Source organism: Alosa pseudoharengus, unplaced genomic scaffold (genome assembly GCF_046254945.1).
Source record: "Alosa pseudoharengus isolate Yale_2024_CS ecotype anadromous, Long Island Sound unplaced genomic scaffold, YU_APseudo_1.1 YU_APseudo_1.1_scf_13, whole genome shotgun sequence".
NCBI classification, from domain to species: domain Eukaryota; kingdom Metazoa; phylum Chordata; class Actinopteri; order Clupeiformes; family Clupeidae; genus Alosa; species Alosa pseudoharengus.
Window position 1 is genome coordinate 16,252,596 of NW_027468598.1, and position 25,000 is coordinate 16,277,595.

The 25,000-nt window shown below is 46.1% G+C and overlaps 2 protein-coding genes across 2 annotated transcripts in view; one reads left to right on the top strand and one right to left on the bottom strand.

Annotated features, from left to right (window-relative positions):
* Positions 1–1,799, bottom strand: part of LOC143121727 (LHFPL tetraspan subfamily member 6 protein) — a 53,596-nt gene extending 51,797 nt beyond the window's left edge. Inside the window, exons 1-2 of the mRNA XM_076282289.1 lie at positions 1,419–1,799; positions 78–702 (exon numbers count right to left, since the gene is read on the bottom strand). Of these exons, the coding sequence (XP_076138404.1) occupies positions 78–462 (385 nt within the window). The 5' untranslated portion in view covers positions 463–702; positions 1,419–1,799. The remainder of the gene's footprint in view (positions 1–77; positions 703–1,418) is intronic.
* A 1,319-nt stretch (positions 1,800–3,118) lies between these two features.
* The window catches only part of cog6 (component of oligomeric golgi complex 6), a 36,932-nt gene continuing 15,050 nt past the window's right edge, over positions 3,119–25,000 (top strand). Inside the window, exons 1-8 of the mRNA XM_076282290.1 lie at positions 3,119–3,287; positions 3,652–3,795; positions 4,713–4,784; positions 5,619–5,677; positions 16,610–16,721; positions 20,569–20,651; positions 22,320–22,390; positions 23,149–23,242. Coding sequence (XP_076138405.1) covers positions 3,153–3,287; positions 3,652–3,795; positions 4,713–4,784; positions 5,619–5,677; positions 16,610–16,721; positions 20,569–20,651; positions 22,320–22,390; positions 23,149–23,242 — 770 coding nt within the window. The 5' untranslated portion in view covers positions 3,119–3,152. The remainder of the gene's footprint in view (positions 3,288–3,651; positions 3,796–4,712; positions 4,785–5,618; positions 5,678–16,609; positions 16,722–20,568; positions 20,652–22,319; positions 22,391–23,148; positions 23,243–25,000) is intronic.

A 25,000-nucleotide genomic window follows, 5' to 3' on the forward strand; every position in this document is an offset into this window, starting at 1 on the left:
ACTTCACAAGCCATACATCATCCTCTTCTCCCAATGCCCAGACCTCGAGCACTGGCCTGTCCGGCCCCCAAACTCACCTCCCACGAACTGGATGCCCCCGGCCACGCGTCCGATGGTCCGGGAGATGAGCTCGGAGATGCAGCAGCCCATGAGCGCCGTGAGACCCACCAGCAGCAGCAGGCCGCAGCCCACGCCCGTCACCACCGTGCAGATGCGCCACTCCAGGCTGGGGATGCCCAGGAAGGAGGCGTAGCGCCCGCACTGCTCCACCATCACTGTGGCCTGGCGCTCCTCGTCGCGCACCGGGTACGAGCAGCGGCGGAACGTGCCGAACGACACCGGCTTGTCCATCTGTTGACCGAGCAGCCAGTAGGGCATGAAGAAGCCAACGCAGGAGGCGGCGGCACTCAGCAGCGACAGGAAGGCCCATAGCAGCCCCACGCACGTCAGGCTGGATGCCATGGCTGGCCTGAGTGAGCTCTCAGGCCCACTTTGCACAGAAAGGCGTATGTGTGTGTGTGTGTGTGTGTGTGTGTGCACTACGGTTGGGATTTGTTTTATATTTTGCTCCCTCCTGAGACAAAAGTGACTGTGGTGTATCCGATATGGGATCTTTGAGCTTCAGATGAATTGCAATGCACAGAGTTAAAGGATGTCAGGGATTGCCTCGTCCATGCTTCTACTTCCACGTCCTCTTGTCCCCTGGGAAGAGAGAGAGAGAGAGAGAGAGAGAGGAAATTGTATGAGGAGATGTATCAAATAAGTTGTGCGAAATTCGTTTAAGAATACTTAGGATATGAAAAGGAACACACTTATTTTAAAAACAAAGAGCGCTTTAATGTTGGCTTTGTGAAGGCTGGATGATTTATTCAGTCGGGGTCCATAATGGGCAAAATAACGTTATTGCCCGGTGAGGCGCAAAGGCACCCAAGCAAATTAAGTCTGGGATACCAAGGGATTTTTTTTCATAACAAGAAGTATTATTAATCGTAAATTACACTGGCACGGAACAAAGGAGGGTTTTTATTACCACAGTTGTAAACCTATTACTGATGAAAATTAATCACATAAAAACACGCGACAAAAGTTATATTAAGAGCGCTAAGCACACAATCATTGCCATCTATAAGACCAGGTTTCTTACAGATCGGAGTATGGCTTAAAATTTGTTTAAGAATCACCATGTTCAATGTTGGTAATATTCAGTATGTATGACTATGAAGAAATAACGCTTGTTTAGTGGAGCATCGGCACAGAAAATGCACGGTAGACTCCGGTTTTGGTGGCTGCAAACCAGGGGGCAGGCAGACAGGCAAGCGGGGACAAGTCGAACGGACATCGCACAGCTCTTACGGAAAGAATGTCAATTAGGCTACATAAATTCACATAATGTAAGAGAGCACAACATTCACACTTACGTGATCATTCGTCTCCTGCCGTGTTATTTGTGTAATCCCAATCTGATGTTTTGCATTGTGATCCGATTAATTGGTAAAAAGCGAAAACTTTTCGGTAGAGCCAACGGTGGGACTAAGTTCACGTTCTTCGAAGGAGGAGTATCGTTTTCAGTGTAAAGAATGTGGCGAGAATGCAGTGACTTTAGTCCCACGCGGTAGTGGACGCGGAATAGAAGTTGACTCCGGTGTTCCGTGCTTCGATATCGGTCTTCTGCCGCGAATGAAAGACGGACTTCCCAATCTGCTCAGCTACGGGACCAGCTGTGCATCCACATTCCTTGTGCTGGTGAAATTGGGAAGGTTGCAGGGGGCGAGAGTGTGCGAGTGAGCGCACAAGGGGACCATCAATCACACAAATCTCCACCCAGGGGTTGGACTCTACTCCGCTATCATAGTGCCACAGCATAATCTCTCTCTCTCCTCTCTCCTTTAAAGTTCATATTACCGCTATCGACCGATACATTTTAATAATCTAGGCACCCATTTACCTCATCTCCGGGATATCTGAGTCTATTTGTGTGCCATTTTCAAGTCCCTTTACGTACCAGCATTTTTACACATAATACTATCATGTAATAACTGCGAAATAGGTGCCCCCCCCCCCCCCCACGCTAGCCCCTCATGGACCACCTAACTGCTGGTGTCCCATTGATGCGCCGGCCAATGGAGTCTGGAGGGGGGAAATCAACAGTATGGAGATAAGCCTGATCGAGAAAGGGGGGTGTGCCGTAGTGTTTGTCAAGACACCTAGGGGAAAGTACGCAGCGAAGTAAAGTTTACCCAGGGAGCACGTTTGTGAATTATTCACACACACTTCGTGGTGGGGAAAACTGACCTTGTGGTTCCCTTTTGCCATCTGTCCCCACGGGTGGATTAAGGGTTATGAATTAAATTCTTTCTCTCTCTCTCTCTCTCTCCCTCTCTGTCCCTTTCTTGTGTGATGCAATCATAACCCAAGGTGATATTCTGTGACTGTCAGTAGCTGCCATTCCCAATCACAAGGTCACCACTGTAGTAGCCTGGAGCCCTGCATATTGTCTTAGCTGTTTCTGGCTCAGACTGTGAAGAGAAAGCTAGGTGGCTGTTTCTTCTAAACATCAGGATTGAGTTAATTAATCAATGAACATTATTGTGTGTTATCTGTTAAGCAGAGATAGGCTAGGCTTAATGTGTTTTGTCCCTCTCCAATCAAGGTAGGCCTATTTGTCAAGTGTCATTTTGATGGTCTTCAGATTTATTGCTATGCAAATAACATTAGCCTTCAGTCTTCAGAACAACCAGGTAGATAGACATAGGCTAGTAGGCTACTTTATTTAAAATTGAGGATTTTTAGATAGATAGTCACGATTTAAATATTTATTTAGATACTTATAATACTATTAAGATAATATTGCATCATACAAAAAGTTTGTATACCTTGTTTGCACTCTTCATGAGCCTAGTCTATGACAGACAGGCAAAGTTCGCGCATGCCACTTCGTTAATTGTGGATTGAAAATGTTTAATGCTCAATAAATTAGCATATTTCCATGTATATTTGCAAATGTTGTTTTGTTTTGAACATGTTCAGCGCTCATTCCATTGTGTGGAACGAAAACTATTCAACCCTTGTTTCACTGGGAGCATTTTTGTAGGTGCACTAATAACTTCCTTGTTGACGTTGACGTGGTGGTCGAGTGATAAGCTAAAGTTAGGATGGCAGACACAAAGGTAGAGCTCGCAGGTGACAGCCCTGTAATTCAAAACAGTGGCAATGTCACTGTCCAGCCCAATAACCCTTTGTCAAGGAAGCTTAATAAAATTTTGGAAACCAGGTTGGACAATGACAAGGTAACATTACATTTTTTCTTCCACGTATGATCCATGTTAGCTCCTAGCTAGCCGTCTAGGCAGTTGACAGTTAACAGACTTGTTAACAGACATCAAATGCATGATAATGCATTTAGTAATTTATGCATTATTGTTCTACTGTCTACGCCTAGGAATAATAATAAAAACATAATATGCATACCGCTACCGACGACTGCCTATTAACTTAAGCTAACGCAGCTAGCCAGCAAATGAAGCAGTTTGTAACCAACTACGGTTGGCAAAACTATTTTCCCTGGAGGTTTATAACACGATTTCTGAATACAAACTCCTGTAGAGATATGCACTACTATGGCAGATTTGAAAACATCGTATTGATTTGCAGGAGATGCTGGAAGCACTGAAAGCTCTGTCGGTGTTCTTCACTGAAAACAGTTTACGGACACGAAGAAACCTTCGAGGAGACATCGAGCGACGCAGTCTGTCAATAAATGAAGAATTTGTGCGCATATTTAAAGATGTTAAAGAGGTGAGACAAATCTTAGTTGTTTGAGGTATATGAGTATATAACATTTTGTATTCTTTCACACAAATATACGTGCATTTGTGGGCGTTTGAGGGCTATTTGACGTCTAGATTAGAACACTGAACATATCGGCGGTGTCTGATGAAATACTCCAGTCTAGATTTTTTGACGGTAATCACTCCTTTGATGTATTACTATTGTCTATCCAAAGTAAAGTGCCTGTTTCGAAGTTAACCGATGATCAAATCAACCAAAAATCCGATATTGTTTGCACCTGCAAGTGGTCTGTGATATAGGTTTGTGTGAAAGAATCATAGCCAAACCTATGTGGAAAGTGTCCGTTTCCCATCATGAGTGTTAACGTTACATGCATGGACATTCTATGACAGAGCAGAGTGACTCACAAAATGATACTCCTGTGCCTCTTGCCACTGTCCCGTGCCACTCGCCTACTGTACTGCGCCACTGTTCCTAATGCCTACTCTCCCGCGCCTCTTTAACCGCACTTGCCTCCTGTCTAGCACCACTTACCACCTGTCCTGTGCCACTGTCCTATGCCACTTACCAACTTTCCTGTGCCACTTGCCAACTGTCCCACACCACTGTCCTGTGCCACTCGCCTACTGGTCGGCGCCATTGTACCATGCCACTTGCCAACTATACCAACCCTAACTATGTGGAAGGTGTCGGTTTCTCATCATGAGTGTTAACATTAATATATATGTGTGTGTATATGCTTCAAGTAATTGTTCAGTATTATGCATGATATATGCCAAGTAAAATGTGCTGCCAGTGAAGATAAATTACAGAGCATGAATGTGTTCGCTATATGTTATTCCTATTGGTATGAGTTGCTTGTAGAATGCAAACTTTTGTCCTCATGGTCATTGGAACTGGTTGTTCCTCGTCACCTCACACAGGAGCTGGAAAGTGTGCATGAAGATGTTCAGGCTATGAGTACGTGCTGTGAAGAAATGACCAACAGATTGAAGGTGAGCTTCAATTTTCTTCACACATCAAAAGTGAAAAATAAAGTGACCCTATAGTAGCCAGAATTAAAATCTCTCACTTTGGCCTATAGGACACTGACTGGATCTGCTCCTTGTTATTTTAATTCAATAATCAAGACGTACATCCCCAACCGCCCACTGTGGTCTTCTGATGAGCGTCTGTTGTGTCGACCAGTCATAAACGCTAGGTCTAATTCAAGACTCTTTTCCTCAGTGGTTTCATGTTGGTGGAATGAGTTGCCCAGTGCTCTCCATTCCTGTGATAGTTTTGGGTCGTTTAGTGGTCTAAAGGCATATCTGTTGAACATGCACTTAGTTCTTTAAGCGCTTCTTATGCGTTATGGTTTGTATAATATTGTTTCATTTCCATTAGGCTGTTGATTAATTTGACATTATTGTTTATTATTGATATTCTCCTTAATGTAGTCTTACCATGTTATTGTTTTTATATTATTGATTGAATGGACATTATTGTTTATTATTGCTTTTTCCCTCATTTTAATTGTTTATTTTATTAGGCTATTGATTGAATTGACATTGTTGCTTATTATTGCTATTCTCCTTATTATAGTTTGACCAACATTCTAATCTGTTCCCTGTTACATTTTAAATATTATATTGTTTTTGTATTTGTTTGTCGCTTTGGACAAAAGCATCTGCCAAATCCCATAACCATAACCATAACACTGCTTCACCATGCCTGCATCAACTCCTCCGGTTATTTTCGCTAGAGTCATAGACATTCCTCCGCTGTTACAACATTGTTATTACTCTGGCTTGGATCATGGCGTGACTCTCTTCCTGTTTGGCCTCCAGGCTTCTAAGGATCAAACTCAAGACCTGATCGTGAAAACCAACAAGCTCCAGGGCGAAAAGTGAGTTAATTATTGGAGTGTGTGGAGTTGATGCAGAGTGCACTATGAATATGTGTGTTCAAGGCAAAACTGTGGAATGCTTTATTGATTTGTTACATAACATTGAGCGAGGTATTGTTGGATTCAGGATTTTGATTTAATAATTAACTGGAACTTCAGCCATACACTAAAAGTCTGAGCGAAGAATGATTTGAAATGTTAAAATTATAATCCAGGTAATTCTTTAGATTACAATAGTTGCTTCGTCTTGCCTTTGTAAAGTCTTGCCTTTAATTGCACCAATCTTCAGATTTCTATCCTCTGGATTGCAGCATAATCATCACAACATCAGAGCAGATGGGTTAACATGAGATGCTCAATAGTTTGATCTTGAACTCAAAAAGGAAGTGGCTGAAGTCAAACAGAATAGACTATTTCTCTTGATGAATCATCACAGTGATTAAATAGTGGAACTGAATATCTAAGTACACTTCACATGTGGGAAGAGATCTTCTTAAATATTCTGCATCAAACTTGGGATATATTAAATAAATAATCAAAGAGAATGAAAAGTGCAGGAGGGCACTTTTATGTGACCTAATTTACTAACTTCCAAGCAGGATGTCATTTGAAGACAGTGGGAAAAATGAGCTTAACCTAAGCTACGTGAGGTTTCTTTTTTTTCTTTTTGTTTTTTGCAAGCCGTGCTATTTTTTGAATAATAATGAGAGGTTTTGGCCAGACTTCTGCCTCTTTCCTCTCTCAATACTCTGCACACAAAAAGCAGAGGCTATCAGGGGCTCCTGTGCAAAGAGAGAAAGAACAGCTTTAATTCTGCTCATCAACACCAATCTCCATACCTTTCTTGTCGAGAGAGAGAGAGAGAGATGCCGTCCTAATTAATGGCCCACCATTTCCACTCATTTGTAATCGAAGCCGCAGCCAACTCGAGATTGCCAACAAAGGCAAGTCACAGATACAGACCGGCGGTGTCAGGTGGCTCTTGAGTCTTGCCTGGGAATAAGAAAAGAAAAGAGTTGGAAAGAAAGAAAGGCCTGTTTGAAGTCGCAGGCAGATGCGCGTCGATTTGCTTGATTATGACGCTTCCAAACGGGTGAGGAGGAGAAGGACTCCCCGCTTGGAGAGGAGACACAAAAGGGGCACAAAAGCGCCAAGTGATGAATTGATTCCTCTCTGACTCGCACACATGCACACTCATGTGTGTATTTTTTCCGCCACACACACACACACACACACACACACACACACACACACACACACACACACACACACACACACACACTGTCTCTGCATGCCTCTGTGCCACACGGGAGTCTGGCTTTTTACAGCTCCTCTGGCTGGTGGGTCATTGTTGTTTATGGCCATTGAGAGACTGCCAATAAAAGTCATCTGGGTGGAATTGATTGGCGCGGGCTGGTGACGAGAGAGTGACAGCAGCGATGCACGGCAGACACGCAAGAGAAGCAGAGGGTGAGAGACAGCAAAGGGCAGGAGAATGATAGAAATACAAATGGAGGGGCAGAGAGGAAGGGGTAGGAGGGCAGAAGGAAGGCAAGAGAGAAGGATTTCAATATGGGTGAGAGAGATGGAGGGAGGGCGGGAGGGAGGGACTGAGAGGTAAAAAAGGAAGAGGGGTAACTGCTGGAATTGAGTGATGAGGGAGAGAGAGAGAGAGAATGAGGAAGTGAGAGGTGTGGAAAGAAGCTGAGTAGAAGAAAGCAAGAGAAAAAGAGAGAGGGAGAACAATGGAGGCAGAGTGGCAGGGAGACAGAGAGAACGATTGGAAGATTTAGTGAAAGACTGATTGTGGATCTTGCTCTGGTTGTTGGAGCAGTAGGGGGTTTGGTGGCGCTGTGACCTTGGCATAGCCAGAGAGAGAGCGAGAGAGAGTGGGTAAGGATGGTGGGTAGTGTGTGTGTGTGTGTGTGTGTGTGTGTGTGTGTGTGTGTGTGTGTGTGTGTGTGTGTGTGTGTGTGTGTGTGTGTGTGTGTGTGTGTGTGTGTGTGTGTGTGTGTGTGTGTGTGTGTGTGTGTGTGTGTGTGTGTGTGTGTGTGTGTGTGTGTGTGTGTGTGTGTGTGTGTGTGTGTGTGTGTGTGTGTGTGTGTGTGTGTGTGTGTGTGTGAGAGCATGAGGGAGGTGTAAGAGCTGGCACAAGGGCGAGGCTGACAGCTGTGATGTACAGTTGGCAATTCCATGCTCCACTGGCACCGACGCTGAGACCCTGCTACCAGAGAAGGTGACATCGACAAAAGGGGTGGGCGACGGCATGTACACGTATCAAGTGTGTGTGTGTGGGCGGGGGGGGTGTTCAAGAGAGAGGGTGGGATTGTTATGGAGGAGATGGACCAGAGAAACAACATCAGGAACTAGGACCTCACACAGTCCATTGAACTGGCCTCAATGCTGTTACAGGCACCTTTTCATGTTGACAAATGGCGAGCAGTTGTGTGTGTGTGTGTGTGTGTGTGTGTGAGAGAGCGCGAGCGAGCCTGTGAGAGTATACCAATGAAGAAGGTGGCACAGAGTGGGAACGCTCTGAACAGGAACCTCACCAGGTGTGCTGACTTGGTGCAGGCTGTTCTGGTCATGTGCATAAGTCCTGCTTATTCGTCCATGACGTGTGTGTGTGTGTGTGTGTGTGTGTGTGTGTGTGTGTGTGTTTTGTGTGTGTGTGTGTGTGTGTTTTGTGTGTGTGTGTGTGTGTGTGTGTGTGTGTGTGTGTGTGTGTGTGTGTGTGTGTGTGTGTGCGCGCGCGTGTGTGTGCGCGCGCGCGCGTGTGTGCACACACACGTGTCGCAGTGGTGGGGAGTTGGTGCCTCCTGTTCTTCCCCTGCCCTCGTGAATTTTGTATGCCCCATCAGGGAGCCTCTACTCACAGGTGACATTTTCATCAGCATCAAGTCCACTCATTGCTCTTGGCCAGATGGCAGCATGACCTCCATCACATTCACCCTCCTCCTCCTCCTCCTCTCTCTCTCTCTCTCTCTCTCTCTCTCTCAACCTCTCTCAACCTTTCTCTCTTTGCCTCCTGTCCTCTGTGTCTTCTCTCCCTCCCTCTATCATTATCTCCCTCTGTTTATCTCTCTCTCCTCTCCCTCCCTCTATGCCTTTTCTTCCCTCTCTCCTTCCCTCCACCCATCCTGGTCTCTCTGTCTCGGCCCTGACCCCTCCATGCCTCCCTTAACTCCCCGAGGAGCCTCTCCAGCGGGATGTGCCGCGCGGGTCGCGACCTCCAGCACTCGACGCCTCCCTCCTGCAGGACCCCGAGCCTCTTAAATATTAACAGCCCGCAGCTGCCCCTCTCTTTCTCTCTATCTCTCTATCTCTCTGTCTCTTTCTCTCTCAGAGACTGTCGTCCCTCGCTGCCACCCCGTGGGGTCAGCCATACGGCTCTTTGCTGTCACACTCAGACATAACACACCATCAGGCTGGAGCCACTCTGACAAACACACGCAGGGACCGCCGAGACCAGCGGGGCAGCCAGGGTTACATTTCAACTAAGGTGTCTGTGAAGCCATAGAGTAGACACAGTCCCGTCAGACAGGAAACAGGGAAGCCGTCAGCTATAATTTGTTATTCAATTTACTTAGATAGATGGAAGTTGTTACAGACTGTGGAGTCGTTTCAATCATTGTTGATACATTTTATTGATATGAAACAGTGAGAGCTTGTGTTGTAGCCCTACATTCATTATTTATTGTATTGTTAACATGTTCAGATCAAAAACTCAAGGTTATAATCAAATATTGTTGCTGTTATCTTTTCATAAAACTTGGGAGGTATTGAAGAAGATATAGTTTATCATCAAAGTTGTTACAAGTATGTGTGAGAAGTGGATGTTTAGATGTTAGTTTGGCAGCAGTTTTGCCATTGGCTAGGTCAAGACATAACATGATTTAAAACCTGCAATTTTCTGGATTGCCCGTCACTGTTATAAACAAAAATATTATTATGTCTAGGCGCAGGCTCGCTGCAGCACCGGAGGCAATGAAATCTCGATCTCCTTTTTTGATGGCATTACCACTTTATTTCTGATGACGCCAGCGCCGGTTCCTATTAAACATTTGGAGCACATCAGTTGCAGAAGCCTCATGTGTCAGACGCCGTTTCCCCCCTCAGAGGGAAAAGTAGCGCCCTGTCAGTTCGCTCGCCCATCACGAACGCGTCACAAACGCCCGCCGGATTTGATGAGAACCAACCAGTCGTCTCCCCCTGATGTCAGGTTCAAATCACTCTGCTCTCTGATCAGTTTTTTTTTTCATTTCCATCCATCCATCCATCCATCCCTTTATTTATCCATCCATCCACTCATCCATCCATCTATCAGTTTGTCAGCGTGTGCGCTGCGAGGTTTGTTAACATTAACGCCGGCGCTCCGGAAAGGTAAACAGCGAGTCTCGGGTGAAGGGCTGAACAAAAGGATGAGCAGGACACGCAAATGTCACAGTGACACCAACAAACAAGGCGTGCGAGCAGGCAGCGGTGTTTGTTCAGCACCCTCCTCACCACCACCACCACCTCCTCTCCGTCCGTCCCCTCTCCTCAGCTTTTGTTGTGGGTAAAAGACACGAGGGCTCGGCCCCCACTGACTGGAGGACAGGGATTGTCGGCAGGAGAAAATTAGTAGTGTCACTCCTTGTGTGTGCGTGTGTTGGAAAGGTGACACTATACAGCTGGCCCTGATCTGTATGCTGGGCACTGTAGGCTGCAGCCCCCCCCCAGGGCCAACTGAGCGTGCTCAGTTGAGTTCTCTCTGCTCTTCCCCTCTCTGCCCTGAATGCCACAATAGGTGTTTATAGCTCAGCCTGCGAGGGATATGTGACAAACGCTGATTCTGTCTCTCTCCTTCAGGATTTTCTGGATTTGTATCTTTTGAACCCTTTATTTTCCCTCTTTCTCTCTGTCATTCCACACTTGTACTGGTACTTTACTCTCCCGCTGTGGTCAAACAGGTCTTTGAACCTGTTAGTTGCTTGGCCCACTGTTTTCTTAAACGTAGTATAAGGATTCCATTAGGGACATGCATGGGCTTGTCAGGGAGAATCACAGGGAAGAGGGGACGCGCGTGTGCGCGTGCGCGTGCGCGTGTGTGTGTGTGTGTGTGCGCGTGTGTGCGTGTGTGCGTGTGTGCGTGCGTGCGTGCGTGTGTGTGCGTGTGTGCGTGCGTGTGCGTGTGCGTCTGTATGCGTCTGTATGTGTCTGTATGTGTCTGTGTGTGTAAGGGAGAGAGAGAGAGAAACCAGCACTGTCTGCGCTAAGATAAGTTTGTTCAGTGCAGGGATGAGTGCTTCGGGGCCAATTTCATCATGCTTTTTAAGGGGTAATAGCCAGCCCAGATCCCTGAGCGACTGCGGTCGACATGGTTTACGGGGGAAGTCGGAGGCAGTCTGGGGAGCCACACCAGAGGCTCAAGTCAGCGAGGCATGAAGAGAGGAGTGGAAACTCATACATACTGGGGTCTCGCCCACTATCCCAGGGTGCTTTGCTGCGCTGCGGCTCTCTCCATCCAGCCGGGTGTCCATTCAGCAGGGCAGCTGGAGTCGGAGAAATTCAGTGCTCAGTAGAGCGCACCGAAGAACTTGACAAAGCCATGGGCTTTTAATTGCCCACTGTTGTTTAGTTTCTCATTCTCTTTCTCTTCCTCTTTCTCTTTCTCTTTCTCTTTCTCTTTCTCTCTCCTTCTGTCACCCTCTGTCCCTTTCTAGCACTCTAACTGCAGTTTGAGGTCATTTCCTCTCTCCCTTTCTCTCTCGCTCTCTCCCTCTTTCCCTCTGTCTATCTTTCTAACCCTCCGTAGCTGGAGTTTTAGGGTCATTTCCCCTCTCTTTCTTTCTCTCTCTAACTCTCTCCCACTCTGTCTATCTCTCTAACCCTCCGTAACAGGAGGGTCTTTTCCCCTCTCTCTTTCTCTCTCCCTCTCTCTCCCTCTCTCTCCCTCTGTCTCGCTCTGTCTGTCTTTCTAGCACACTCGTTGGTTTTCTTCCCCCTCATCTCCTCTTTGACAGCCCTCAAAAGTTCAGTCGTAGTTCGGATTAGCAAGGGAAGCATCATTAACGAAACGAAAAATGTGGCCAAGCCTCAGATCTCAAGTAATAACTGGGCCACTGAAAACAAACAACAGCCACTGTGTTCCCCATGAAGACTTGACTTGAAATCAGAGAAGCATTTTTCTCTAGATGCCATTGTCTGATGCACTTCAAAGAAACGGCGAGGAAGCAGAGGAGAAAATATGTCGCTTGCACACATGGCTAATCGATCGTTTGGAACCTGCAAATGCCAGGTTTCCACGGCACACCTACTAAGTGGTCATTAAAGGACACTAACATGTCCAAGGAGAGGAGGGCTGGGCTCTTCTCTATGTAATTGTTAAGATTCTGTTGTATGAAATTTCAAAGAGTGACTGGCTGCTCTACCTTCTGGCTTCCATTTGGATTTTTATTTGCACACAGAATGTACTTTGTGCAGTTCTGGCACGGAACGGCCGGTGCTATCTGTGACACCACAGCTCCCCAGCAGCCAAAAGTAGCTGGCAAGCTTGCGTCCAAATGCTGTTTTTTAGCTTTTTTTTTATTATTTTAAGCCTGAGCCAACAGAAAAGCTGTGGCATGGGAGGCGGTGATGTGTTTATCCGGCAGCCTGTGAAGACTAGTCACTCATAAAGATAAGGAGCCTGGCCAGATAGCAAGCGGTTCCCAGCAGTGAGCCCAGATGTGGCGGATTTGGGCCAGATTACTGCCAGATTCTGCTGGACACCATGTCTGCCACACAGGCAAATATGAAGGTTTTTTTCCTTCCTTTTTTTAAACTAGTTGGTGCTGGCTCTTTCTGAGAGACTGAACATTAAGCACTTAGTATGGGGAAGCACATAGCCTCACGTTATCTGTTGCTGTTAATTAGGTTGGGACCTATGAAGCCTATCAAAGCTATGAGAAATACACACACACACACACACACACACACACACACACACACACACACACACACACACACAGAGAGACACACAGAAATACATTCACTGTAACTGACAGCCATTGATTAAGAAGTTTAGAATGCCCCAGTCTATTAGATTTTTGAAAATGCTCGGGAGATTTTACAGGTGTACGAGTTGATTAGTGTTTCCCCCCTCTCATTGGCTGAAGGTACACAGTGATTAACCTTCCTACCTCTCATTGGCTGAAAGTATACACTGGTCTGATTTGTGGCTCTCTGATGTGATTGGGGCAAGAAGGGGTCCAGATGAGAAAATAGATAAGTGGAAATATTATAGATGTTTTTTATTTTCCCCGTATTTATCTAGAGTCAAGAGTATAATTCCCTCCCTTGCCGTAAATGCGCTCGTAATTCACAAATCCATTAAAGCTATTTGATGACTACTTCGGTCTGAATAATTTGCAGTTGATGTGCAAAAGAAACGGATGGGGGGTATGAATAATATGAGTCTTCAGCAAGGAGCAGAATCAGAAATGAGGCCGCTGAGCACACAGTCGGAGTCAAAGAGAGATATTAAGGTAACCTTCGCATCACAAAGGTAACCTTAATACCATTGCACTTGACATATGTGGTTTCCTCTCGTCACACGAACACAAATGGAGTAGACAAATCTGAAGCCCATTCCATGCCGATCAGGCCCTCTCGCCACCTCCCATATGTTTTCATTAGGCGACGGCCAAACAACCCTTGACAAGCTCCGTATGCCATTGCTAATCACGGTCGGCTTGTGCTGCCGTTGGCACACAGCTTATCGTTGAGTCAGAAGTATTTTTTTGGATTAAATGACATGTCGATAATATACCCGAGACGAGTGCAATGTGTAATATGATTAAGAGCGGACCCTGTTTATAAGCATGGCATAATTAAGGCGGGCAGTAGCTCATTTGTCTTTGTTTGGTGTTCCAGAATTGAGTTGTCAGAGAGTAATTGTGTTTCCTGATGTAGTCACCGGCAACTGTTTTAATATCATTACCAGAGAGGGCTGTTTTTCATTTGGTCTTCCACCCAAACACAGGGTGGTGTGAGAATGTTCGCTTACACCTTAGGCATCCCATCTAACGTAGACAAAATATGCACGCACATACACTTTACAGGTGGCCAAGGGGAACTGTCTTGTAGATTTACGCTCAACAGTGTGAGATATCCGCCCCCTCTCTCATCACCCTGGGCTGTGAGTTATTCATCAGCTCTAACGTGCCTCCTGGAGTCAGCCTCCACAGGTGGCCTCGCATAGGGAAGAGTGGGGAGGAGGTTACGTCAAACTGATCCAGCATCAGGTCTCCAGGCCAGAGGCTCTTACCGTGGAAGAGAGGGAAAGTGTAGGTGTATTTGATACCTGTTGCATAGAGGAAGCCATTGTTATTAGGAGGGCCACAGGTGATATGGAGAGGCGAGGTGTGGGTGTGTGTGCCTGTGTGTGACCTGTGTGTATGTGCTTTGAATGAGCTACATTCACTAGATTGTGCCTGTATTGCGGGCTCCAGATTTTCAATATCCACCATGTGACCTCTTGCGTGACCCAACCCCCTCGGAGAAGAATGCATCCCTGAAACATGAGAAATAAGGCCGTGTGTCAGGGAACAAAAGACAAACTACATGAATAATACGTCCCTATCCTTCCTCCAAAACACGTGAACACACACATATACTATCACACAAACACACACACACACACACACACACCAAATGTTAAGAAGAATGGAAAAGTTTCTGACTAACAAAACAATAGGTAGCCCCCCACCCCGCCCCCACCCCCACCCCATCGCCAGCAAGACAATCTGCTGATAATGGCATGGCAGCGCATTGAGCTTGTGCTGTGAGTTTATTCATTGCTGACACGCGTCGGGAGTGTGAGGGGAATTCCAACGAGGCTGACGGAGCGGACTTCAGGAAGCGGAGAGGGGTGTGTTTGGACTGCGTGCTCGTGGGACCCGCCTGAAGGCTAATTGAACAGCACTGACTAATGACTTGTGAGGTAGAACAGGCTCCTATATGGCGGCGTGTGCTAGTTAGGCGGCTTCCCTTATCACTTTCGCTTAAGAAATACCTCAACGGCCCCATGGACTTCGGAGCAAATTGCATCACGTACAGCTTAAGTGAACCAGCAATATGTGTGTTTACACACACGCGCACACAAACACACACACACACACACACACACAAACCACAAACAGACAGATACATGCCCACTCTCATACCACATACCGTGAGACAAGCACACTCACAGTATTTTCTCACAGAAAATACAGCACAGTACAGCAGGGGGATGCGTCACCCACGTCGTAATGATGTGCAGATGGTTGTGTGTGTGTGCGTGTGCATGATGCTGTGGCGGAGTTTGCAGCTCCCCTTAGATCTCCCCCATGTCCTGTCCCGTGGCGAGTGAATCACACGCAGATTTAAAGGAAAGGCTAAGAAGCACCCGAGCGGGCTGACACGGTTTGTCTACATCTGCTGACGAGGGGAGTGAGTTTACGTTGATTGCGAGGGAGGCACAGGTCCAGCTCTGCTGACTGACCCCCGCGTATCTCTGGGACCAGATGTCTTTCTGCTGTATGTGTGTGAAGTCCAGGGAAACACATGAGCGTGAGGGGAAAGCTCTGTCAGACAGCCACCCATCTGAGTGCTCCTCACTCTAGAGCAACACGGCGTTCATCTTATCAACAACTTTGGCCTGTTTCATTTCGGCTCCAAGAGAGAGCCCAGGTGTGTGTGTGTGTGTGTGTGTGTGTGTGTGTGTGGGAAACCTTCAAAGGTCTTGTTGCCTCTGCTTGAGTAAGCCGTGCGCTGACACACGGGCTCAGTGCCGAGCCCTCACTCACACCAAAAGCATATGCCGAGATCCGACAGCAGGGAGAGGGGAGGAATGAGAAGTATGGAAGAGGAGGGAATAGTTTTTTTTCCTCTGTCTCTTTTTTAAAGAAGTGTAGAAGTGAAAGGAAGGGGCCCTTGTATGGTATGGGCCGGGGGTTGTTTTGTGTGTGTCAGGGGGCTGCACTGTGAGTTCTCGCCTGGAGGAGTGCTGTTGCCATGGCCACTATTGTAGCGCCGAGGCAGCGGCTGATGGAGGTGATGACAGATGTGCCTCTATCTCTGGAGGTTCCAGAGGCCCCCTCGCTCTCGCTCCCACTCCCGCTTGTATACAGCACGCTTCTTTCTATCTTCCTCTCCTCTTTCTCTCCCTCTCTCTTTCTTTTCTCCTCTAATCATTTTTTCCCTGTTTCTGTCCTGTCTCCGTTTTGCCTCCTCTCTTCCCCTCTTTATCTCCTCTCTCTCTCTCTCTCTCTCTGTTTTTCTCTCTTAGTTTTTTTGTTGTGTGATGCACCTCTCCCCCGCCCTGTTGATTTATTTATTCTTCTCTCTCTCTCTCTCCCTGTCTCTTTCTCTTTCCTTGGTTTCTCTTGCCTCCCTTTCTCTCGTTCTCCTCTGTGTGACTGATATCCCGCTCTGAACATTATAATCTCCAGTTTACCCAGGTAGTGCACAGAATCTAAATGTGGCCAAGTCAACCATAGCAGGGGAGCGTGGCTGCCACCTAGTGACTTGTAAATGTGCATACACATACACACACACACACACACACACATACACATACACACACACGCACATACACACATACTTATATTAATGTACACATGCATTTATATTCCTGAAATGTGCTGGTGCACCATTATTAAATCCATTCACACAAAAATGTGAATCATTAATGCGATTAACCTGTTCTGTTTCTCTCCACATAAGCAGCTCACACCCTAAATGCCTTCCTGGTCCAGTGACTGTTGTTCAGACATAAAGCTTTTCCTAATCATTGGCTCTCTCTTTTTCTCTGTTTTCTCTCTCTCTCTCTCTCTCTCTTTCCTTCTCTCTTTCTCTCTTTCTCTCTCCCTTTATCTTTCTCTCTCTCTCTCTCTCTCTCTCTCACTCTGTCTCACTCTCTTACAGTCATCGTCTGGAGGTGCGGGCCCAGGTGGCTCAGGCGTTCCTCGGCAAGTTCCAGTTGTCCAGCGAGGAGATGGCCACACTCCGCACAGCCAGAGACGGACCAGTCACTGAGGTACCTGATAATACTGCCTCCATCTCACCCACACACCTGTCTATCTCCATCAATCTCATCACACGATCTCTTCTACTCGTCAGTTTATCAGACAACAACCACCTTACAGAAGCTGATAATCATTATAAGACATCACCTTCATTGCCACAACAACCCACAAACCCAGACAAACAAAAGTATCAGATATAATACTTCCCTCCCACATCCTCAAAACATCTTAATTCCACCAGACATGATTCATCACCATGACCACATTACAAACTCTATCCTCATCCAGCATCGTGATAGACACTTTTAAATATCACCCCCCCCCCCCCAATCAAAAAATAGAAAAAGAGAACAAAACATCCTACGGCAGCATCATGGCTGTGTAACACGACTTCTCTGTTAGCCAAATGCCGGTTGCCCGCCTACATACTCAGTGCAAGATGAACAGTCAGATCCATTAGGGTGGTGCTAGCACAATTGCAGTGGGCCTTAATGGAGTGTGGGGTTACACGGAGGTGTCTGTGCAAACCCTCACTCTCTCTGTCAATCACTGAGTGAGATTTAATGAGGAAATTGGCTGAAATTAGAGTGCTGTCGTATTTGCTAAGTCATTTCTTTATACATATCAGTGTTTCCGTTTTCCGGTAATTGCCGGACATTGGCCGAAAAAAAAATGAAATGTGTCCAGTCAAATTGTCCAATTGAAATAATCCCGTCCCCCTAACACAATCTGGATTTGGGAATAAGACTAAAATGTAGGCCTATACCAAAGCAAAAATACACCGTCCTTTGGCTATGTTTTAAAGGAACCGGCTGTTAAAGTTATTAAACAACACGCATATGCTGCATTTCAAATAAAGCGCAAGCCTAAACGTTTGTTATAAACAACGAACGAATGAGTTAGACGGTTCAAACATGGCCAGGCCCAGGCAAACTAGCCTTAAAAGCTTTTTTCAGAGGCCAGACGTCGCGTGATGATGGTGAATCGGTAATGCCTGAAGCCTCAGATGTCCGGTCAGCTCCACCACAGAGAAAAAGTCGAAGTGTCGGGCGTATCGGTCGGAATCAGTGACGTTGGAAGTGGATGCGCGGGGTGTGTGGCCACACCAAGACACTTGTCATTTTCCTTGTAGACAGACCCATGACTACACTGGACATGCAACTGTGTTCTGTTCCCAGAGCATGCTTTTTCTGTCTGTGATCTGCAGGTTTAGGGCCTCCTTGATGAGGAGATTGCTTTAAATTGACACAAGTTTAGCATGTTTAAGTTAGGCTAATAAACATGTTGCATTCTATATGGCCTGATTATGTCATTCTTTAAGCTACAAAGCCTGCCTCCAGTTTTCCTCAACTTGACTAATTAAGAAGCGTTAATAGGATATCTGACCGGCATATCATCAAAATTAGTCCATGGGCCAGATGAGATGTCGGTACCACTCAAGGTGGCAAAGGTTGCTTATACTTTTTGAAAAGATACATGTCTGTCGTTTGATAACCCTCCTGCAGTCACAGCTAAATTAGTGTTATCAGCTGTTAAAGTTACCCTCCCCCATTGAAAAAATATGTTTTTGACGCAAGTGCCTATCTTGCTATTGGCCTTTGTTAAAGACATATTTGCATATTTGATTTTGTTATGCTTGGTATCATTTTAAAGAGGACAATCTGAACTTTTATTAAAGTTCTTTTGTGAACACTTTGGACAAATACAGCCAACCCTGGAGCTCTTTAAACTTTTAATCACACACATTTTCCTGCTATTTCCGCCTAAATCATCTTTTTTCTTTTAATCCTGTGGAATCAGGGAGCATCAGAGATGCAAGATGCAAACACTGCAATACTGGCATGACTCTAAGGATTCAGAAAATGTATAATTTATCCATATTATCTCATTCTGAGGTGGTGATTTTCAGCTTTATATCAGGCATGGCGAAGAAAGATAGTTTTGCCAACCTCTGAGATTTCCTTTCATTTATACTCAACCATCTTCTGGGCTTTATGATTTTGTAGTTTATTTTGCTATTGCTGGCCCTGTCAGTACTGTCTGACCACTTTTATTTGATCTGAGCTTCACACAGTATGCTTGTTTGTGTGAGGCCAAAACAAGTGCTTGTACATCATTTCTTGTCCATTAAGGAGTTGAGACCAGACCAGGGTCAAACCGGAAACCAAATCTGATCGGGCCAATGAGGGGCTATCAGAATCACTTCATGCCAGCCTCTACTCACTCTCTCCAACATCCCTGGGATCAATACCTTCAGGGGGAAAGCATACAGCATTCGTGTGCCAGAGCATCCACTGCGCAGAGCATTGCTTTTGGTCGGGGAAAACCACTTCACACAGTGTATCGTCTCACGCGAGGCAAAGAGATCGACATGAGCTTTCCCGAAGCGATGCCACACCCCCTCCACCACCTGTGGGTGAAGACGCCACTCCCAATGTGATAGGGTAGCCTGGTCCTACCAAGCTCTCGTACATATTTCAAAATGTACAGAGAGTCTGGCCACTTTCCATTGCCAAGCGTTAACTTCCTTGAATGTGGGTACTCTGTTGAAGTCGCCAATCGCTAACATTTGGTCGTATGTCATGCTTAAACTAGCGCACTGTTTGCTGATTGGACCTGCACATTTTTGGCCGGAGAAAACCCGTGAATATACCGCAGACCCAGGCAACTTGCTGAAGGGAAATGAAAATTGAGCGGATGTACGTAGGAGGGCGGAGCCAGGCTAGTGATTGGGGGCCCCTCGTGAGCATATCTGCCGCCCTGTTCTGTTCTTCCGGAACATGAACTGCGCGGACTGAGTGGATCAGCCCCTGCTCCTCTGCCCTGTGCAGGGCAGAGAAAGGCCCGAAGCCCTGGAAAGGTGATCGCGCTGAATAGGGTTTCCCCCAAGAGCGCATGGTCCCCTACACTCTCCTCCGGGTTCTGGTCCAGCGAACTACTCTCGGAGGCCACAAGGGACACCTGGTCATCATCATGAGACCCAGAGAGCTTCCTGGAGAGGCTGCAGCAAAATCGCCAGTGGGGGACTCTGCAGCCAGCCCGACCGGCAAATTCGCCTCCCCCTGCTCGACAAGCAGCCGCTCAGGAAATGCGAGTGGCTCCCCGAGAGAGGCGGGCTGGGAGGGGGGCCGTTGGCTTCCATCTCCACAAGCAAGCGAGCCCGGGAGAGGACAGCCTTTGGCCCCAGCCTCTCGCAATGCGAGCAGAGTTGTGGGACCGCCAACTCTGTCCGGGCGTGAGATATACCCAGACAGCTTATGCAAATGGAATGTGGGTCCAGGAACTGCCCACACCCCTGGACACACCGCTTCATTTGGGTGGCCTCGGACATACTTATGCAGGCTAAAGAAGAAAAATCTATTGTGCATAGGCTAATACTTGAAGTAGTCACGTAAGTGCGCATAGGCCTACTTGAAGCTGACCTACAGTATTTGTATGTGTGCTTCAAATAAACACATTTATCTGTTTTCAATGTTATATAGCAGAATTACTTGGCTATGGAACACACATCTTGTTTGCGTTGGAGAGAGCATGCACAAACTTAGGCTTTATGGTACCAGCCAATTCAGTAACTCAAGACTTCAAGGCCATCATATACAATGTTTTTAAACAACAAACAAAATACTAACATAACAGTGAAGTGGTTAATTTTTTTATGGTTTATTTTTCCAAAAGCATCTCCCCTGTCCGAATGGCAGGTGCCTTTTGTGGGATACGCACCTGCTAACTACAGTCCATCAAACGTCATCTCATGACATCTCATCTGGCCCATGGACTAAATGTCCGGAAAAGGAAACATCTGCCAGTCACTTTGACCGTCACAATTTTTTTTTAAAAATTAATGTTTTCCCCTTGCAGGACTTTTTCAAGGCATTGAATCGGGTGAAGCAAATCCATGAAGATGTCAAGGTTCTCCTGCGGACCAACCAGCAGACAGCAGGGTGAGACGCAAACACAAACACTCACCTAAAAACAAACATACACACACACACACACACACACACACACACACACACACACACACACACACACACACACACACACACACACACACACACACACACACAGACACAGGTGCTCAAGCACACGCACACACAACCTCACACACACACACACACCTGCATTCATACACGCACACACACACGTTCACTCTCACACCAATATGTTACACACCCACAAACGAGCACACATTCACCCCAAATCCATTATGCACTCCTACAGCTGTGCGTCATTCTCACTGTCAGGTTGCTATTAGTGAAGTGAAATTACTTTTCCCCCGGTGAAACGCCCCCCCCCCACTCCCACCACCCCTAAAAACGAAAAGGTTAGGAATACATTTCTCCCCCAGTGTCATATTGAATCATCTGACTTTTTTTTTGTGTGGCGTTCACCCTTGATAAGTGTGACGGCTCACAGTATGTGATGAAACTACATATTAGGCACAATTAAGTGAGGAGCGGACTTTTTTCCTGAGTTACCTCTTCAAAGGATGTCAATCTGCCACAGAAACACCTGCATGGAGAGAAAGACGTGTTCAAAAAGATAACTCGCATTTAGTCTGGTTTGATTGAAGAAGCAAAACAAACGGGATGGTTGCCTTACGTGACTGCTTAAGGAAATGTTGCACAAAAACCTTTTGTGCCACATGAAACGTGATGTTAGTGTAATCCAATTTCATTTAGTCGAATGTAGCTTAACTTTATACTTAAAGGAGAATTCCGGAAATTTTTCACATAGATCTCCCTTTCTCTGTTTACCGAAAGCACTCGGAGTTGTCCTTTAATGTTGTTATATACAGACTAGACATTATTAGCTTTTTACCTTTACATGTTTCAGCTGCTGACTCCCTGCATCTATCCTCATGTGATATCATGTGTGAGTTTTCTACTCTGCATATAAGAACATTATGTACAGTGTGATGTAAGTGTAGTGAATTATAGGCACATTGAGGTTAGAACCTGAGATGTACTGGAAGCTCGATTGGACATGGTATCATCAAAACACTATGAAGTATTTCTTCAATACCAAATCGATATAAACAGTACCAAAATGATGATACATTAAAACAGAGAAACATTCTGTTAGCCAGAGCAGCCCGTTTGTGCTCTTTCACAATGAAGACTAGTGAACTGCTGTCAGTCATGTTTAATTCAGTTCAGTTTAAAAAAAATATGATGCACTTCAAACCAACCAGGCTGAATTCTGTGCTGTGAGTGTTGTGTGCTTTGTGTGGTTTGATGAAGTTATTATGTTCCGATTAGAATTACACATACAGTATAAACACCTTGATCAACACCTTTAATCAGAATGAAAGAGCCATGTATACGGTCAATTGGAAAAATTCTAAAGCGCTTGAGAGCGGAATAGAACGTACCCAATGTAAACAGCACACATTTTTCTGTCAGAATAGTTTAATCGGAATGGCAAAAAAAATTAAATGTAAACCCACCTAGTGTGTATTAAGGTTGCAGCACTGTTGTGCTTTGTGTCTTGTGGGAAAGTGTGAAGTGGTGTGTGTGTGTGTGTGTGTGTGTGTGTGTGTGTGTGTGTGTGTGTGTGTGTGTGTGTGTGTGTGTGTGTGTTTAAGTGTTGTTGTGTTGTGTGTGCAGGCTGGAGATCATGGAGCAGATGGCTGTGTTGCAGGAGGCATCCTACGAGCAGCTCTACCGCTGGGCCCAGAGTGAGTACCGATAGACACACACACACACGCACACACACACACTCCTCACACACTCACACAAAGCTGCTCACTCCCACACATGTATGCAGTAATGTCCACTCACCTACTGGCTCTCCCACACACACCCCTGCTCGTGATTCACATGCTGTCCCACCCTCATGGCATTTGGAAGCAGTTCGTCTCTCTCGTATACAGAGACATAGAGACAAGGTTTACATCGCACTGGCTTTTTGTGAACGTAAGAGGAAGTGATGGAGCTCAGGAGCTACTCATGGAATTCATTTTCAAGTTGTTGTTAGCTTTTAAACTCTTCATGCCAAAATAAAATAAGATAAATATTATCCTATGAAGGCTTTATAGTGTATACATTATGGCAAACATTAATTTGTAGTGTTATTTGTTGGCTGCATTTGTTGGCTGCATAAATGGAATTACACAAAATGGCTTCAGTGTAATTTCAGTGAGACCCTCAGTCTCTTTCCGATATAGAAATGTCTGGGTCAGCATGTTAGTGAGTGTGGGGAGGGGGCCCGGTGCAGGAATATTGAACATGGATATGCACTGAATACTGATGTGCCTCAATGCAGATTGCACATTAGAAAAGCATTTGCTCTCATTTTCCCTCTCCACTATCTCTCTCTCTCTCTCTCTCTCTCTCATCACTTCTCTTCCTCTCTCTGGCCTCCTAATTCCTCCTTTTACTCTCCTTCACTGCTCCCTCCCTCCACTCCTCCATCTCTCCATCCCTCCCTCTGTAGACGAGTGCAGGGGCTTGACCCAGGAGTCGTGTGACATCACCCCTGTGCTGAGTCAGGCCATGGAGGCGCTACAGGACCGGCCCGTCCTTTACAAGTAAGTAACCATACACACACACACACACACACACACACACACACACACACACACACACACACACACACACACACACACACACACACACACACACGCGCACACACACACACCACACACGCACACACACAACACACACACACACACACACACACACACACACACACACGCACACACACTCATTGACTCTGACACAGGCCTATCCAAGTGAGTAACCACACATGCAGTCACCCACTGATGTCCCCCACCCACACATAGTCAAATATAGTCACCACATTGTGCCTCATTGTGAGTAACCACACACACACACAATTTACTTCTTTGAGCATAATTTACCGGTAAATGGATTAGAAGTACTGCATCAATCATACTTTTGATGTTTTTGAACACATAATGCTGTTGCTGTCAGTTTCATTTGTGTTGATTTGGTGCAAACAAAAGTCGTGATCATTAGCTTGTTACCATTACCATTGGCTTATTACCTTATTTGAAAGACTAATTCAAAGTGGTGCAGATTCACAGTAAGAACACTTTCAACATGGAAGGTGACATACATCACACACACACAGTCTTCATATGAATACCCCATAACTGAATAACTGCTCTCAGTACTGCAGTGAGTCCCCTCACATAAATACCTGGTTCTTTAAAAAAGAATCCCACACACCAGGTGCAAAAAAAAACATTAACTTTGTTGACACAGAATATATCGACACATTTAGGGCAGTTCCTGGATCTCGCCACAAGGGGGCACCCCTACCATGTGATCTGTCGCCATACAAGCACATTGCCTGTAGGCTGATTTATCAGCCATCTCCAGTTGGGCCAGCGAGAGCCAGTTCACTATTTGTTTGTTCGAGTGAAGGGGCTGTCTGCTTGTGTGGCTGCGTGTGGAGATACAGCGTGTAGTTTTGGCTGAGTGAAGATGTAAGCGTATTGTGCGGGCAGCAGATAGTCAAATCTGTTATCAGAAGGTGCCACACAGACCATTCCTGTCTGCCACTGCGTTCTGGGAAACAGCAGAATATTTGGGTTCCTTCACCCTCTCTTCCTCTCTCTTTTCTTTTCAGTCTTCCTTCAAAAAAAAAAAGCTTTTTTGCATGCTTGGAGGTCTTCGTATTGGGAATTCACTGTTAGAGTGTGTGTGTATGTGTGTATGTGTGTATGTGTATGTATGTGTGTTGTGTTTACACCTCATCCACTGGTGCAGAGATCCTCTCTCACTCTCTTTTTCTCGCTTTCTCTCTCTCTCTCTCTTTCTCTCTCTCTCTCTCTCTCCATGCTTCTTCCTCTTTCCCCCTTATTCATCCTTTGCTTCTCTTATCTACTAGCAGTGGGCAGCCCAAGGTCATTCGGGAGCTCAAGGTGAAGAGGGGGACTGGGGGGCGGTGGGGGGCTGTTGTTGGCTTTGGTGCAGCTGTGATCTCGGTTCCTGCCCCCTCCTTTGCCCGCTACTGGAGGCTGGTGTTTAGTCTGACACAGGTCATTCACAGCCAATGAATCAAAAACAGACCGAGACTGGACTTCCTTGCCTCTTGGACGGCCACTATTGTTTTTGTGCTTTTATGTGCGTGTGCTCGTGTGTGTCTGTGTGCTCGTGCGTGTCTGTGTGCGTGTGTGTCTGTGTGCGTGCGTGTCTGTGTGCGTGCGTGTCTGTGTGTGTGCGTGTCTGTGTGCGTGCATATGTGTTTGTGTGTGTCTCTCTGCCCTTTGTCTCTGTCCTCAAGTTCACACACTTGGAGGCAGTGGTTGTTTTTTTGT